At 45.8% G+C, this 12,484-nt stretch overlaps 1 protein-coding gene across 1 annotated transcript in view; it reads right to left on the bottom strand.

The window, feature by feature from the left end:
• The window catches only part of SYN2 (synapsin II), a 188,953-nt gene extending 178,405 nt beyond the window's left edge, over positions 1-10,548 (bottom strand). Inside the window, exon 1 of the mRNA XM_054281311.1 lies at positions 10,078-10,548. Coding sequence (XP_054137286.1) covers positions 10,078-10,454 — 377 coding nt within the window. The 5' untranslated portion in view covers positions 10,455-10,548. The remainder of the gene's footprint in view (positions 1-10,077) is intronic.
• Positions 10,549-12,484: the final 1,936 nt, after the last annotated feature.

The raw sequence follows: 12,484 nt of genomic DNA, 5'->3' as shown, positions 1-12,484 counted from the left end.
TGTCGTTACTGCAGGTAACATTTTACTTCATAATTTGTGGCTTTGCTTTTTGTCATCTACAACATTGCTTTCTCTGCCAATTTACTCTTTCCCCATTCTTGACAGTTTTTGCAGCAGCCTGTAATTACCCTTTGCTGCTGTGCTCAGCCAAGCAGGTCCAAATTTCCTTCTGGGGAGGTTCTGTACCCAAACCTGGCTGCCTGCATTTGTTATTCCCTTCCTCAAACACAAATTTATGCTCAAACACAGATTTTCACTGAAGCCTTATCACATCTTTAAATGCAGATTGCAGTGTATTTTATTTTTAAATATATAACCCCCCCCAAACATCAGTTATTTCAGTGGTGTTAAACCAGATTTCTGTAGTTTCAAGCATTCCTAATGGGATATAATAATGTGATATTGGATATGATATTTCTGTGGGTCACTCACACGGTGCTATTAAGAACTGGGCACTAAAACTGCATAAAATGAAGTCACTACTTTTAGAAACTCCTGTGGGAATATTTAGCATCAATCTTTTGAGGAAACATGTCAGAAAAAAAATGGCTTTTCCTGTGTCCTGCAGTGTTCACACAATGGCAAACCCCAACCATATAAAACTGGAAGATCTCTACACACATTTTTGCAATATGAAGAATAAAATATCTAATATTATACTTTTTAATTCCCTTTTGTTCCATGCCTTACCTATTTCAACAGGTTACAATTTGCTGCTGGCAAGCCGTTATCAAATCCTGAATAGGCTGCAAGTAGAATTTCATATTTTTATACGGTTCCATAGTCTACCAAGCAATTTGTTATTCCTTTCATCTCTCACTTCAGTCTCATTACTGTGAAATGTACCTCCCTTAAATTAATTCTTTCCTTGCCAATTTTTCCATTTCCTTTCTCTGAAGGCAAAATTTAGAAGAAAATGTTGGCAAACTTTTTTCTCTGATGTTACCCATTCCACCAAACGTGTTACCACAGCTTTCAGTGGGCTTCAGTGGCATTTCTAGTGTCTCTTAAAGACAGGGAAAAGAGAAAAAAATCACTTGGATGCTGACCTGCAAGAGCTTATTTAGATAGAGCAACACACAGAGCATGGAGGGGAAAGTGTTTTCCACCATGAAAATGATTTTGTTCTCATTTTCTATCTTGTCAAAAAGGTAATCTCTCTCACATGCTGTGTTTGGCTATTTATACCAACATAGCCAAGCATTACACACGACAGAACTGCAGATAAACAGAAAAAACCCCAACAATTTTCTTTTTTAGATCATCTTAAAATACCAGCACAGACATTGTCTGGTGCTGCACCAGCTGGCTGTTGGGAGAGCAGACATGGAACACAGTTTGGGTGAGGTTGATGTACACACAAATTCAGATTTAACATCTTCAAAAGGAAACACATGAAACATGGTTTGGGTGAGGTTACTGTACACACAAACTCAGGTTTAACATGATCCACAGTTTGAAATGAAACACATGAAGCACAACTTGGGTGAGGGTGCTGTACATAAAAAATCAGATTTACATGCTCCATATTTGAAATGAAAGACACAAAACACAACTTGGGTGAGGTTGATGTACACACAAATTCAGATTTAACATCTTCCATGCTTCAAAATGAAACATATGAAATACAACTTAGGTGAGGTTGCTATACACAAAAATTCAGATTTAATTTGTTCTATTCTTTGAAGTGAAACATACGAAGAACAGTTTGGGTGAGATTGCTGTACACAAAAATTCAAATTTAACATGCTCCACACTTTGAAATGAAACAGATGAAACACAACTTAGGTGAGGTTGTTGTACACAAAAATTCAGATTTAATACCTTCCATGCTTCAAAATGGAACACATGAAACACGGTTTGGGTGAGGTTGCTGTACACACAAATTCAGATTTAACATGCTCCACACTTTAAAATGAAACTCACAAACCCCAGCTTAGGTGAGGTTGTTGTACACAAAAATTCAGATTTAACATCTTTAATACTTCAAAATGAAACACACAGAACACAACTTGGTTGAGGTTGCTGCACACAAAAATTCAGGTTTAACATGCTTCATGCTTCAAAATGAAACACATGAAACATGATTTGGGTGAGGTTGCTGCACACACAAATTCAGATTTAACATGCTCCACACTTTAAAATGAAAGACACAAACCCCAACTTGAGTGAGGTTGATGTACACAAAAATTCAGATTTAACACATTCCATGCTTCAAAATGAAACACATGAAACACAGTTTGGGTAAGGTTGCTGTACACAAGAATTCAGATTTAACATGCTCCATATTTGAAATGAAAGACAGAAAACAAAATTTGGGTGAGGTTGCTGTAACACAATTTCAGATTTAACATCTCTCGTGCTTCAAAATGAGACACATGAAACACAACTTGGGTGAGGTTGCTGTACACAAAAACTCAAATTTAACATGCTCCACACTTTGAAATGAAATATATGAAGCACAGTTTGGGTGGGGTTGCTGTACACACAAATTCAGATTTAACACCTTCCATCCTTCAGTTAGTTCAGCTGCACGCCCTGCTCCTCCAGCCCTTGCCCAGTGTGGAATTAAAATTGAAAACATGGTCAAAGAAGCAGTGCCAAGGCCCCTGAGCTGTTTTACCCTTGGAACTCCTCTTGCAGAGGCTGAGGAGGCAGAGCTCAGGATGGAGCTGCAGAACTGAGCCCTCCCAGGCTGCAGAGATGCCCTGTTTGTGCCTGCATCCCTGCTTTAATTGTGTTTTTATTTGGATTGCAGAGGCAGAGAGCCCTTAATGCAGAGCTGGGAGCTGCAGGGCCGATCTAACTTCCAATTTCCAATTACCTGTTGGAGGAGGCACACACTGGCCTCATGCAAGAGCTGCTTGCAGCTCCTTTTTGGAGGGCTGGGAACCCTCTCCAAAGGCCACAGCTAGAGTGAGGCTGAAATGGCTCACAAATATAATTTTAAAATGCAAAATTTTCAAATGAAACAAAAAATGAGAGAGAAACTACAGTAAAACATTTGTCCTTCTTGCTCAGTTTGAGAGGTTTTAAGCAACCTGTTGCCTCCTTGAACTTGGGGTTTTATTTTGTTCACTGGGTGGTGAACAAAACAAAACAATTAAAACTTTGTGTGCTGTTGTTTTTTGTAACTACCAAACACTCATGAACACACCACAATGGCAATTCCACTGCAGCTTTTCTGTTCATTAGGGATGCCTCAATTGTGCATAACTAATTAGCAGTCCCCAACTCCAATTGGCCTGGAATTCTCATGTATTTACTTGTAACACGTTGATTTAGTAGCTGCAGCTCTCATTTCATTCAGGGCAAGCCGCCTTCAGCGAGTGAATTTCCCAAATTTAGAAGTGTTTTACCAAAGGCAAGCTTGTTTTCCTTTAATATCAAGAGTTTCTAGTTGCAAAGGGCATTTTAAATGAATAAAGGTGATTTAGTGTATGCTTTTTCTCCCCATATAAAATATACATATTGGTAAGATTATCTTTTACATTTTGATAAGATTATCTCACCCAAATTTAGAAGTGTTATACCAAGGGCAAAGTTGTTTTCCTTTAATATCAAGAGTTTCTTGTTGCTCAGGGCATTTTAAGTGAATAAAGGTGATTTAGTGTACACTTTTTCTCCCCCTATAAAATAAACATACTGGTAAGATTATCTTTTACATTTTGATAAGATTATCTTTTTCTTACACCCAACATTTGGCCATTAGGTCAAAGTCTTTAAAAGCCTCCTCCTTCCTGTCCAGCACTGCTGGATTTGTCTCCAAACACCTCCCACCTTCAGTCCCTGCCAAGGAATCCCTTCCATCCCCTCCACCAGCTCCATTTCTGTCCCAATCTGGGTTTCCCTCCCCATTTCCCACCTGGCTCTGGATTTTCTGCACAGAGATGTATGCCAGGCCAGGAGGCTGCAGGGATGTTGTTGTTTTCTCCTCCAGAGCCATCCCAAAGGGCTGCAGAGTGCTCTGGCAGAGCAGTCCCCTCATTCATGCATTATTAAAACCAAGTGATGCCTTCTAAATTTGGGGAACTCGCTCGCTGAAGGCTTGCCCTGAATGAAATGAGAGCTGCAGCTACTAAATCAACATGTTACAAGTAAAGACATGAGAATTCCAGGCCAATTGGAGTTGGGGACTGCTAATTAGTTATGCACAATTGAGGCATCCCTAATGAACAGAAAAGCTGCAGTGGAATTGTCATTGTGGTGTGTTCATGAACGTTTGGTAGTCACAAAAAACAACAGCACACAAAGTTTTAATTAAAACTTCTTCCCACCTTCCAGTGAACAAAATAAACCCCCAAACAAAAATCAAACCTTAAAAAACTCACACTGCTCACTTCATGAAAATTTTTGTGTCATCAAGCAGTGCTTTTCTGTGTTAATATTAAAAATATTCCTGATGAGCAATGTTGGCCCATAAATGACTGGGTAATTTTAAACCAGAAAGTTTGCTCTTCATTTAGCATTTGGGGTTTATCTCTGGAGCCTGTCACAGGCTGAGTAACTACTCAGGCAGTAAACATGAAGTGAAATGTGTAATTGTCTGTGAAAAAAATTAAAAAAGGTACTGAGACTTACAACCAGATTTGTGCTTAGAATAAACACAAAACCAAAATTTCCCAGCTTCGTTCTTTTTATAATTTCATTGCTGCTGCCAACAAGTCTGATATTCAGTGTTTAAAGGACAGGACACACTCAGTGATGATTAGTTTTCAGTATTGAAGCAGCTTTCTGAATCTTCTACATAAGTTTTTAATAAAGATAATAATCTATACACAGCACCTTGGCCCCTTGCCACTGATGTATGGCCTCTCAGCAGCTGCTTGTTCAGCACTGAATATTCAGGACTTTTTGTGTACAGAACAAAAAGGTTATTTCTGAGGAAATTAAAAATAAATTCATTTTAACCATTTCAAAATAAACCTATCTAGCTGAAGTTCTGGATACTTAATGCAGAATTAAAAGAAAAATTGAAGCAAGCTGTCTAGGTTTAATTTAGCTCTGTCAGTGGTTGCTTGGATGACCTTGAACAGATGATTTCACTCCTTAGTTTCCTCCATTTGTGAAATATCAACAAAGATCCTCAAAGCTGTAAAACAGCCATGGAAATCTGTCACATCCAATCACCATTAAACCTCACGAGTGGTTCTTGAGGCTCTGCCCTCTCCTGCAGCTCCAAACCCTTCCACCAGCTGTGGGAGCTCATCTCAGGGCTCTGCAGGTCAGGAATTGGAAATGCCTGCTCAAGATGCAGCTGCAGATGGAAAGGACATCACATCAAATGCATAAAGGGCTGGAAATAAAATCAGCTTTTCCAATGTCCTTATGTAAATTTATACAAATTAACAGCACTGCTCCTCTGGAAGGGTTTGCACTCTTCCTCGTGGTGCTGTTCTGGAATGACAGGAAATTTCCAACTGGGGAAATGGTTGCTGGATATTTGCTTCCACCTGTGGGCCAGGGAGTAATTTATGGTACAAAGGGACCAGGAGAAAGCCTTTCATTAAAACCAGTATTGTATTTGCTGGGAAATGCCCTGACAAAGGCAGGAATGATGAATCTGACTCCACGTTCTCAGAAGGCAAATTTATTACTTTATAATGTTATATTATAGTAAAGAATACTATACTGTACTAAAGAATACAGAAAGGATAGTTACTGAATGCTGAAAAGATAACAATGAAAACTCCTGACTCTTTCCAGAGTCCTGACACAGCTTGGCCCTGATTGGCCAAAGGGTGAAAACAACTCACAGCAGAATTCAATGTGCTTGGAAGGATGAAAGTTTGACAAGAAAGTCTCACAGATGTGTGTGCTTGGTAGAAAGATTTTGAATGTAGAGTCTGATGAAGGAATAGAGATGGAAGCAAGTTTTGATATTGCTGGGCCAGTTTTGGATAACCAAGGAAGTAAAGGGTGTGTGAGTTAGAAGGGGTTTTTATGGCTCAAACCCACCTCAGACAAGAAGATGTTTTTACCAAGCAGAAGGACAGCACAGGCAAACAAGTCAGCAAATATTGCAAGTAGAAAAAAGGTCTCAGAATTTTCCACTGCAAGAAAACTGAAAAACAACTTCTAGCTTAAACTGTAATGTACTGAATTTTAGTGATTGGAGAACAGTAGCATGAATATGGTAATTATAGCAGTTATGATAGGCTAGAGATAAAAGTTAAGGTATGGATTGGTTCTGCTGTATGAAGATGCTCAGCAAAGAAAAGTGTGTAATGCATTGTAACCAAACCCAAAGGCTCTCCAGGCCTGGCTGCAGCTGGAGCTGACAGCTGTGGGCACAGCTCTGTCACCCACAACCCTGGACTGCTGTAACCTCTTGGATGGAATAAACTGCATTTTGGATGGAATAAACTGCATTTCATATACAATAAACTGCATTTTGGAGAGCCCCTGGAGTCCCACATCCCTCATTTCAGCTCTTACACCAATGGAACAATCACCTGTGGGTAAACAATCTCCAACCACATTCCACACAAGCACAACACAGGAGAAGCAAATTAGACAGGAATTGTTTTCCTTTTTTTCTGAGGGTTCCCAGGAGAAAAATCCTGGGCAAAGATCAAATTCTCTGATTTTTTCAGAGAATGTGAATGCCACAAACCAGAATCAACCAAGATTCCTTGCCATGGATTTATTGACTACAATCTTTAGCCTGTTTTCAATTTGTCCCTTCTCTTGCCACCAAGGCTGGTGGAAAATCTTTGATTCAGCTTTTTTTATAGCCTGCCTTCAACAGAAGCACAATCACTAAATGTGGTTGGAAGACTCCAAAGCACCTGTAGGAAAAGAATTATCTCTTACAGCTCTACTCCAGACTGAGAAAGGGGGAGGGCTTTGACACAGCTGCATTTACTCTTTCCTTAAGAAGTAAGGAAAATGATAAAAAATATACAAATTAGTATAGATAACACAGTTCTCCCATTTTTCCCCTGACCCATGCCATGAAAGTAAAGTAATTGAAATGGAGAATTTCAAGACTTTCAACAGGAGAAATCTCTTAGGGCAAGAAATTGAGGAGAAATATCACTGAAATCACGATTATAAAATGCAAGAAACAGCTGGGATTTGGTTCTAGGTAGAATATCCCAAGTGATTCCACAAGCAGCAACAACACTGTTGGGTTACTAAATCTTGAAAATATATATATATATTTAATATAGTGTACACTATATATTTATTATTAATATAATACTTGAAGTATGAGTCAATCTTTCAGAGAAATAAAATATATTGGAAACAAAATATCTCTTTATCCGTGGTTTCTGTCTTTGCTGACAGAAAAAGGTTGATGTTTCCTCTGGCCCTTGCTGAGGAGAGGATCCCGAACCAGTGAGATTTCAGTGTGATCCAGACCGAAATCCTTGGATTTCTATTGAATCTGCAACCCACAAGCAACACACACGTTTTCAATCTAAGGCAAACAAACACGGTGCAGCTGAAAACACCACAAAGGCAGAGGCCAAGCCCCTGATCCTCCTGTGGGGGTCAGAGCCAAGCAGCTGGCAGGGTTTGTGGAGGCTGTCAGGGCTCACCAGGGTTTTGGTGCTGGTTTTGGTGTTGTTTGGGGGCTGGTTTTGGTGATGGTTTGGTGCTGGTTTGGTGTGGTTTTGTGCTGGTATTGGGGCTGTTTTGGTGCTATTTTGGTGCTGTTTTTGGTGCTGTTTTTGGTGCTGTTTTTGGTGCTGGTTTGGGTGCTGGTTTGGGTGCTGGTTTGGGTGCTGGTTTTGATGCTGTTTGGGGGCTGGTTTCGGGCGCTGTTTTTGGTGCTGGTATTGGGGCTGGTATTGGGGCTGTTTTGGGGCTGGTTATGGTGCTGGTTATGGTGCTGGTTTTTGGTGCTATTTTTGGTGCTGTTTTTGGTGCTGTTTTTGGGGCTAGTTTTGGTGCTGGTTTGGGTGCTGGTTTTGATGCTGTTTTGGGTGCTGGTTTTGGTGCTGTTTTTAGGGCTGCTTTGGTGCTGGTTTGGGGCTGGTTACGGTGCTGGTTTCATACTGGCTTTGGTGCTGGTTTTGCTGCTGTTTTGATGTTGGTTTTGGTGCTGGTTTGGGTGCTGGTTTGGTGCTGTTTTGGGTGCTGGTTTTGGGTGCTTGTTTTGGTGCTGTTTTGGGGGCTGTTTTGGGGCTGTTTTGGTGCTGGTTTTGCTGTTCTTGATGGGGTTTGCTCAGAGTATCACATGGCAGGGCTGTGCCAGCCTCCCCTTGCAGCACAGCCCAGGGAGCTGGGGGTGCCCAGCAGCCACTGGCACTCCCCTGCTGCCCCTCCCAGCCTTCCTTTGCCTTGCCCAAATTACAATCCTTATTCCATTTTAGCCCACAAACACCCCAGCAGATCAGTGCACGGAGATCCGTACTTCCCAAGGCATAAAACTCTTCTGCATAAATTATCAGAATTCACACATCTCTGAAGTTGGAAGGGGCTCACAAGGGTCAGACGTATCATTTTTCAGAGTATATTTCAAAATCTGCTGCAAAACAACTCTGATTGCTGGGAAAGGAAAGAGCCAGTGCAACAACAAACTGTTTTTTCTAGAATTACTACGTATCCATGTCACATACTATGAAGAGGAGGAAAAAAAAGGCAAAAGCAAGCAGGCATGAGTAACCTTGTGTAGATCTGTGAGGCTCCTACCTGGAGTAGGAACTCCCTGTGCAGGGCTTTCAAAGCTTTGCCCCCATGCACAGATTGTGCTAATTTGGGGTGCATTTATCAGGGATGTATGGAAAACCACATTCAAAATACTCAGGCTGGCTCCAGCAAGCACAGAAAAATCTCCTAGACAGAAACCTTATGAGCAAATGGTGTTACTGAATGTATCAGGCAGAGAGCTGTGCACTCTAGAATATCAAATAAAGAGATGTTTCTGCAAGGCAGGGAGCAGTGTCCATGGATGCATCTCCATGACGTAGCTACAGAGGCTGCCTCAGTCTGGTCGATACAACCACCTTGTTTTTTCAAAAAGAAAAAAAAAAAAAAAATAAAATAAAATCACTCCCCCACATGCACACAACCAACCACAAAACCAGACAGAAGAAAAAACCTGGAAAATGTAACAGGTAATGTTATCTTAACAGAAATAACGTATCTGCTGTAGCTAAAGGTTTTAGTTTTCGTTCTAAGTATTTTACTGAAGCACCGTTTTTAAAGCAAATGGGATCAGATCACAGCACAGCCCAGCCAGCAAGGCTGGAAATTCGAGACGCCGAGAATAAAACCCTAAACCCACAATCCATTACCGGATGATCTCAGCGGCACAAAAACAGACTTGTTTTACTCTGCATTATTTTAAGGCGCTGCCGAGACCTTCTGCACTGTAATTAGCAACGAGAGGGCTGTCAGCTCGATGTGCAGACACACAAGTTAGCAGGGATGGATAGGAAGGTGTCCTTCCTCCGGAGCACAGCATCCAGCAGCACAAACAGGTCTGCAACAGCCATAACCTCTGCTGCTGGTACCAGCCAGGCTGGGAAGTCCCACACTTGGAAAATCCCACGTTTTTCGTGCTACCAAACACGCAGCCCGAATAAAACCGGCCGAGTTAATGAAGCCTGAGCAGGGATTCCCGGGGCTAGGGCAGAAGCAGGGCTGGTGCCCGGCATCCCGAAGGACATTCACCCTGGTGAATGGCACGGAGCAGCGGGAGCTGCGTGAAAACAAACCGGCTCGTAAACACGGATTAACACACGCAACGCCGCCGCCACAGCAATCCCTGCCCAGGGCACCCAAACCCAGCCTGCCGCTACACACGGGTCCTGTGTGTCCCCAGAGAACACGGGATATGCTTGGTCAGGGCGCTGTGCATGTTTTATTTAGTGTTATGATGGGAAGCGGATTTCACGGTTAGTCAGGCGCTCCAGGGCTCCCTGGGGTTGTTTTTTTGGGGTTTTTTTTTTTGCTCCATCCTCCAGCCCGTGAGGCTGCGCTGCAGCCCCTCGGCAGGGCCGGCTGCGGGGGCTCTGCCCCAGGTGAGCCGCACCTGCGGGAGGACGGGGCAAGGACGGGGGGCTCTGAGGATGATGATGGTGATGATGCTGATGATGCAGGGGCATGCAGGGGGGCACCTACCAGTCCGTGTGCGGCTCGTCGATGACCAGGAGCACCTTGAACTTTCTGCCGACAGCCGCGGAGACGGCGGCGGACGCGTCCACCAGCCCGGCCGAGGCCGCCGTCTGTTTCACGGCGTTGGAGAGCGAGCTGAAGAAGCTGCTGCCCGCCGACTGCTGCGGCGGCGGCGGCTGCGGCTGCTGGGGGGGCGCGGGCTGCGGCTGCGGCTGCCGGCGCTCCGAGGCCGGCGAGCCCGAGGCCGGGGCCGGGGAGCCCGCGGACGGCGGCGGCGGCGGAGGCTGCTGCGGCTCCGGCCGCTGCAGGTCGGTCATGTAGCCATTGGGCAGGTTGGCGATGAAGCTGCTGTCCGAGAGCCTGCGCCGCAGAAAGTTCATCATCTGGCCGGGCGGGGGGCTGCGGCGGGGCCGGGAGCGGGCTGAGGGTGCGCCGGCGGCAGCGCTGCGCGCTCCTCGCTCTGAGCGCCCGCTCTGCGCGCCCGCCGCGCTGCCACCGCCCGCCGGCAGGGGGCGGCCGAGGGGCGGGCGGGGCGCGGGGACGGCGCGGGGACGGGGAGGGGACAGGGAGGGGAACGGGGATGGGGATAGGGATGGGAACGGGGAGGGGACTGGGAGGGGAACCGGGATGGGGATGGAAACGGGGATGGGGCTAAGGGCAGGGATGGGGATGGGGACGGGGATGGGGACGGGGATGGGGATGGGGATGTGGATGGGAACAGGGATGGGATGGGGATGGGGACAGAGAGGGGACAAGGATGGGGATGGGGATGGGACAAGGATGGGGACAAGGATGGGGATGGGAACGGGATGGGGACAGAGATGGAGATGGGAACAAGGAGGGGACAAGGATGGGGATGGGATAGGAGTGGGGATGGGGAGGGGACAAAGAGGGGGACAGGGATGGGGATGGGGACAGGGATGGAGAGAGGGAGGATACAGGGATGGGGATGGTGATGGGACAAGGACAAGGATGGGGATGGGGATGGGGATGGGGATGAGGACAGGGATGGGGACAGGGGTGGTGACAGGCCTCAGGCAGTGCGGGGATAGAGTATGTGTATGTCTGTGGGTGTCTGTGGGTGTGAGTGGCTGTGTGTGGGTGTGTTTGGGTGTGTCTGTGGGTGTCTGTGGGTGTCTGTGGCTGTGTGTCCAGCCGGCACAAGGGCCGGGATTTCCCCCCCCCCCCCCCCCCCCCCCCCCCCCCCCCCCGGCCACAGCAGCCCCACCGTGCTCAGCAGGGCTGGGTGAGGATGAGGATGGAGCGGGGAGCGCTGCTGGGACAGCTCCGTGCTGGCTCGGGGCACTGAGCCTGCAGCACATCCCGGACAGCTCCAGCGTCAGCACCAGCTTCCCGGGACAGCTCCATCCGAGCATCCCGGGACAGCTCCATCCGAGCATCCCGGGACAGCTCCATCCAGAGCATCCCTGGACAGCTCCATCCGAGCATCCCGGGACAGCTCCATCCGAGCATCCCGGGACAGCTCCATCCAGAGCATCCCTGGACAGCTCCATCCGAGCATCCCGGGACAGCTCCATCCGAGCATCCCGGGACAGCTCCATCCAGAGCATCCCTGGACAGCTCCATCCGAGCATCCCGGGACAGCTCCATCCAGAGCATCCCGGGACAGCTCCATCCAAAGCATCCCTGGACAGCTCCATCCAGAGCATCCCTGGACAGCTCCATCCAGAGCATCCCTGGACAGCTCCATCCGAGCATCCCGGGACAGCTCCATCCAGAGCATCCCGGGACAGCTCCATCCCCTCGGGCCCTGCAGGATGCAGGGAGGAGCAGCAGCCCCATTCCGAGGTGGTGGCTGTGAGCAGGAGCAGGCAGAGCCATTTGCATCCCCCCAGATTTTCCCCAAACCTCTGTAATCGCAGACCCCCATTCTGGTTTATTGCACAAACCGTTTGAGGAAGGGGTGCTGTGTTTCTTCAAGCAATTTTACCAGAATTTGGGTGCTTTTCCCACCAGGCTTTCTTTAAAAGTCATTAGAACGCTCTTTCCTCTGAGTTTAGGTATGAGCACTGTGTGTGACATAAAACACACAGCTCAGCCCTTATCTTGTTATCAAGATACACACTCACAACTCATTTGGCTGCTGATCTTTGCAGGCCATATTTAATTTCTGCTTTTTAAAATACTGCTTGTATTTAACTTCAAATACATTGAGTGGAATGGGTGTTCTAATAATTAACACAGTAAATCCATGCAACAGCTTCTTGTAAAGTTAGAGTTTGGATAAAATCCCATGTACTAACACTTCCAAGGTTTGAATTTTACACATTATGTGTAGGATTCTTAAATGAAGGGCTGAATTTAGAAATATTTATGTACTATAGAATGACAAAACACCTGGAATAATAGGTGATTGTTGTAATTTAAACACCATGGACACACTGGGGGACAA

The sequence above is a fragment of the Melozone crissalis genome, unplaced genomic scaffold (genome assembly GCF_028551555.1).
Source record: "Melozone crissalis strain CALT ecotype California unplaced genomic scaffold, PUWL_Pcris_2 ptg000029l_1, whole genome shotgun sequence".
In the NCBI taxonomy this organism is placed as follows: Eukaryota; Metazoa; Chordata; class Aves; order Passeriformes; family Passerellidae; genus Melozone; species Melozone crissalis.
The sequence above is the reverse complement of the archived record's forward strand: the minus strand, read 5'-3'. Positions and strand labels throughout refer to the sequence as shown.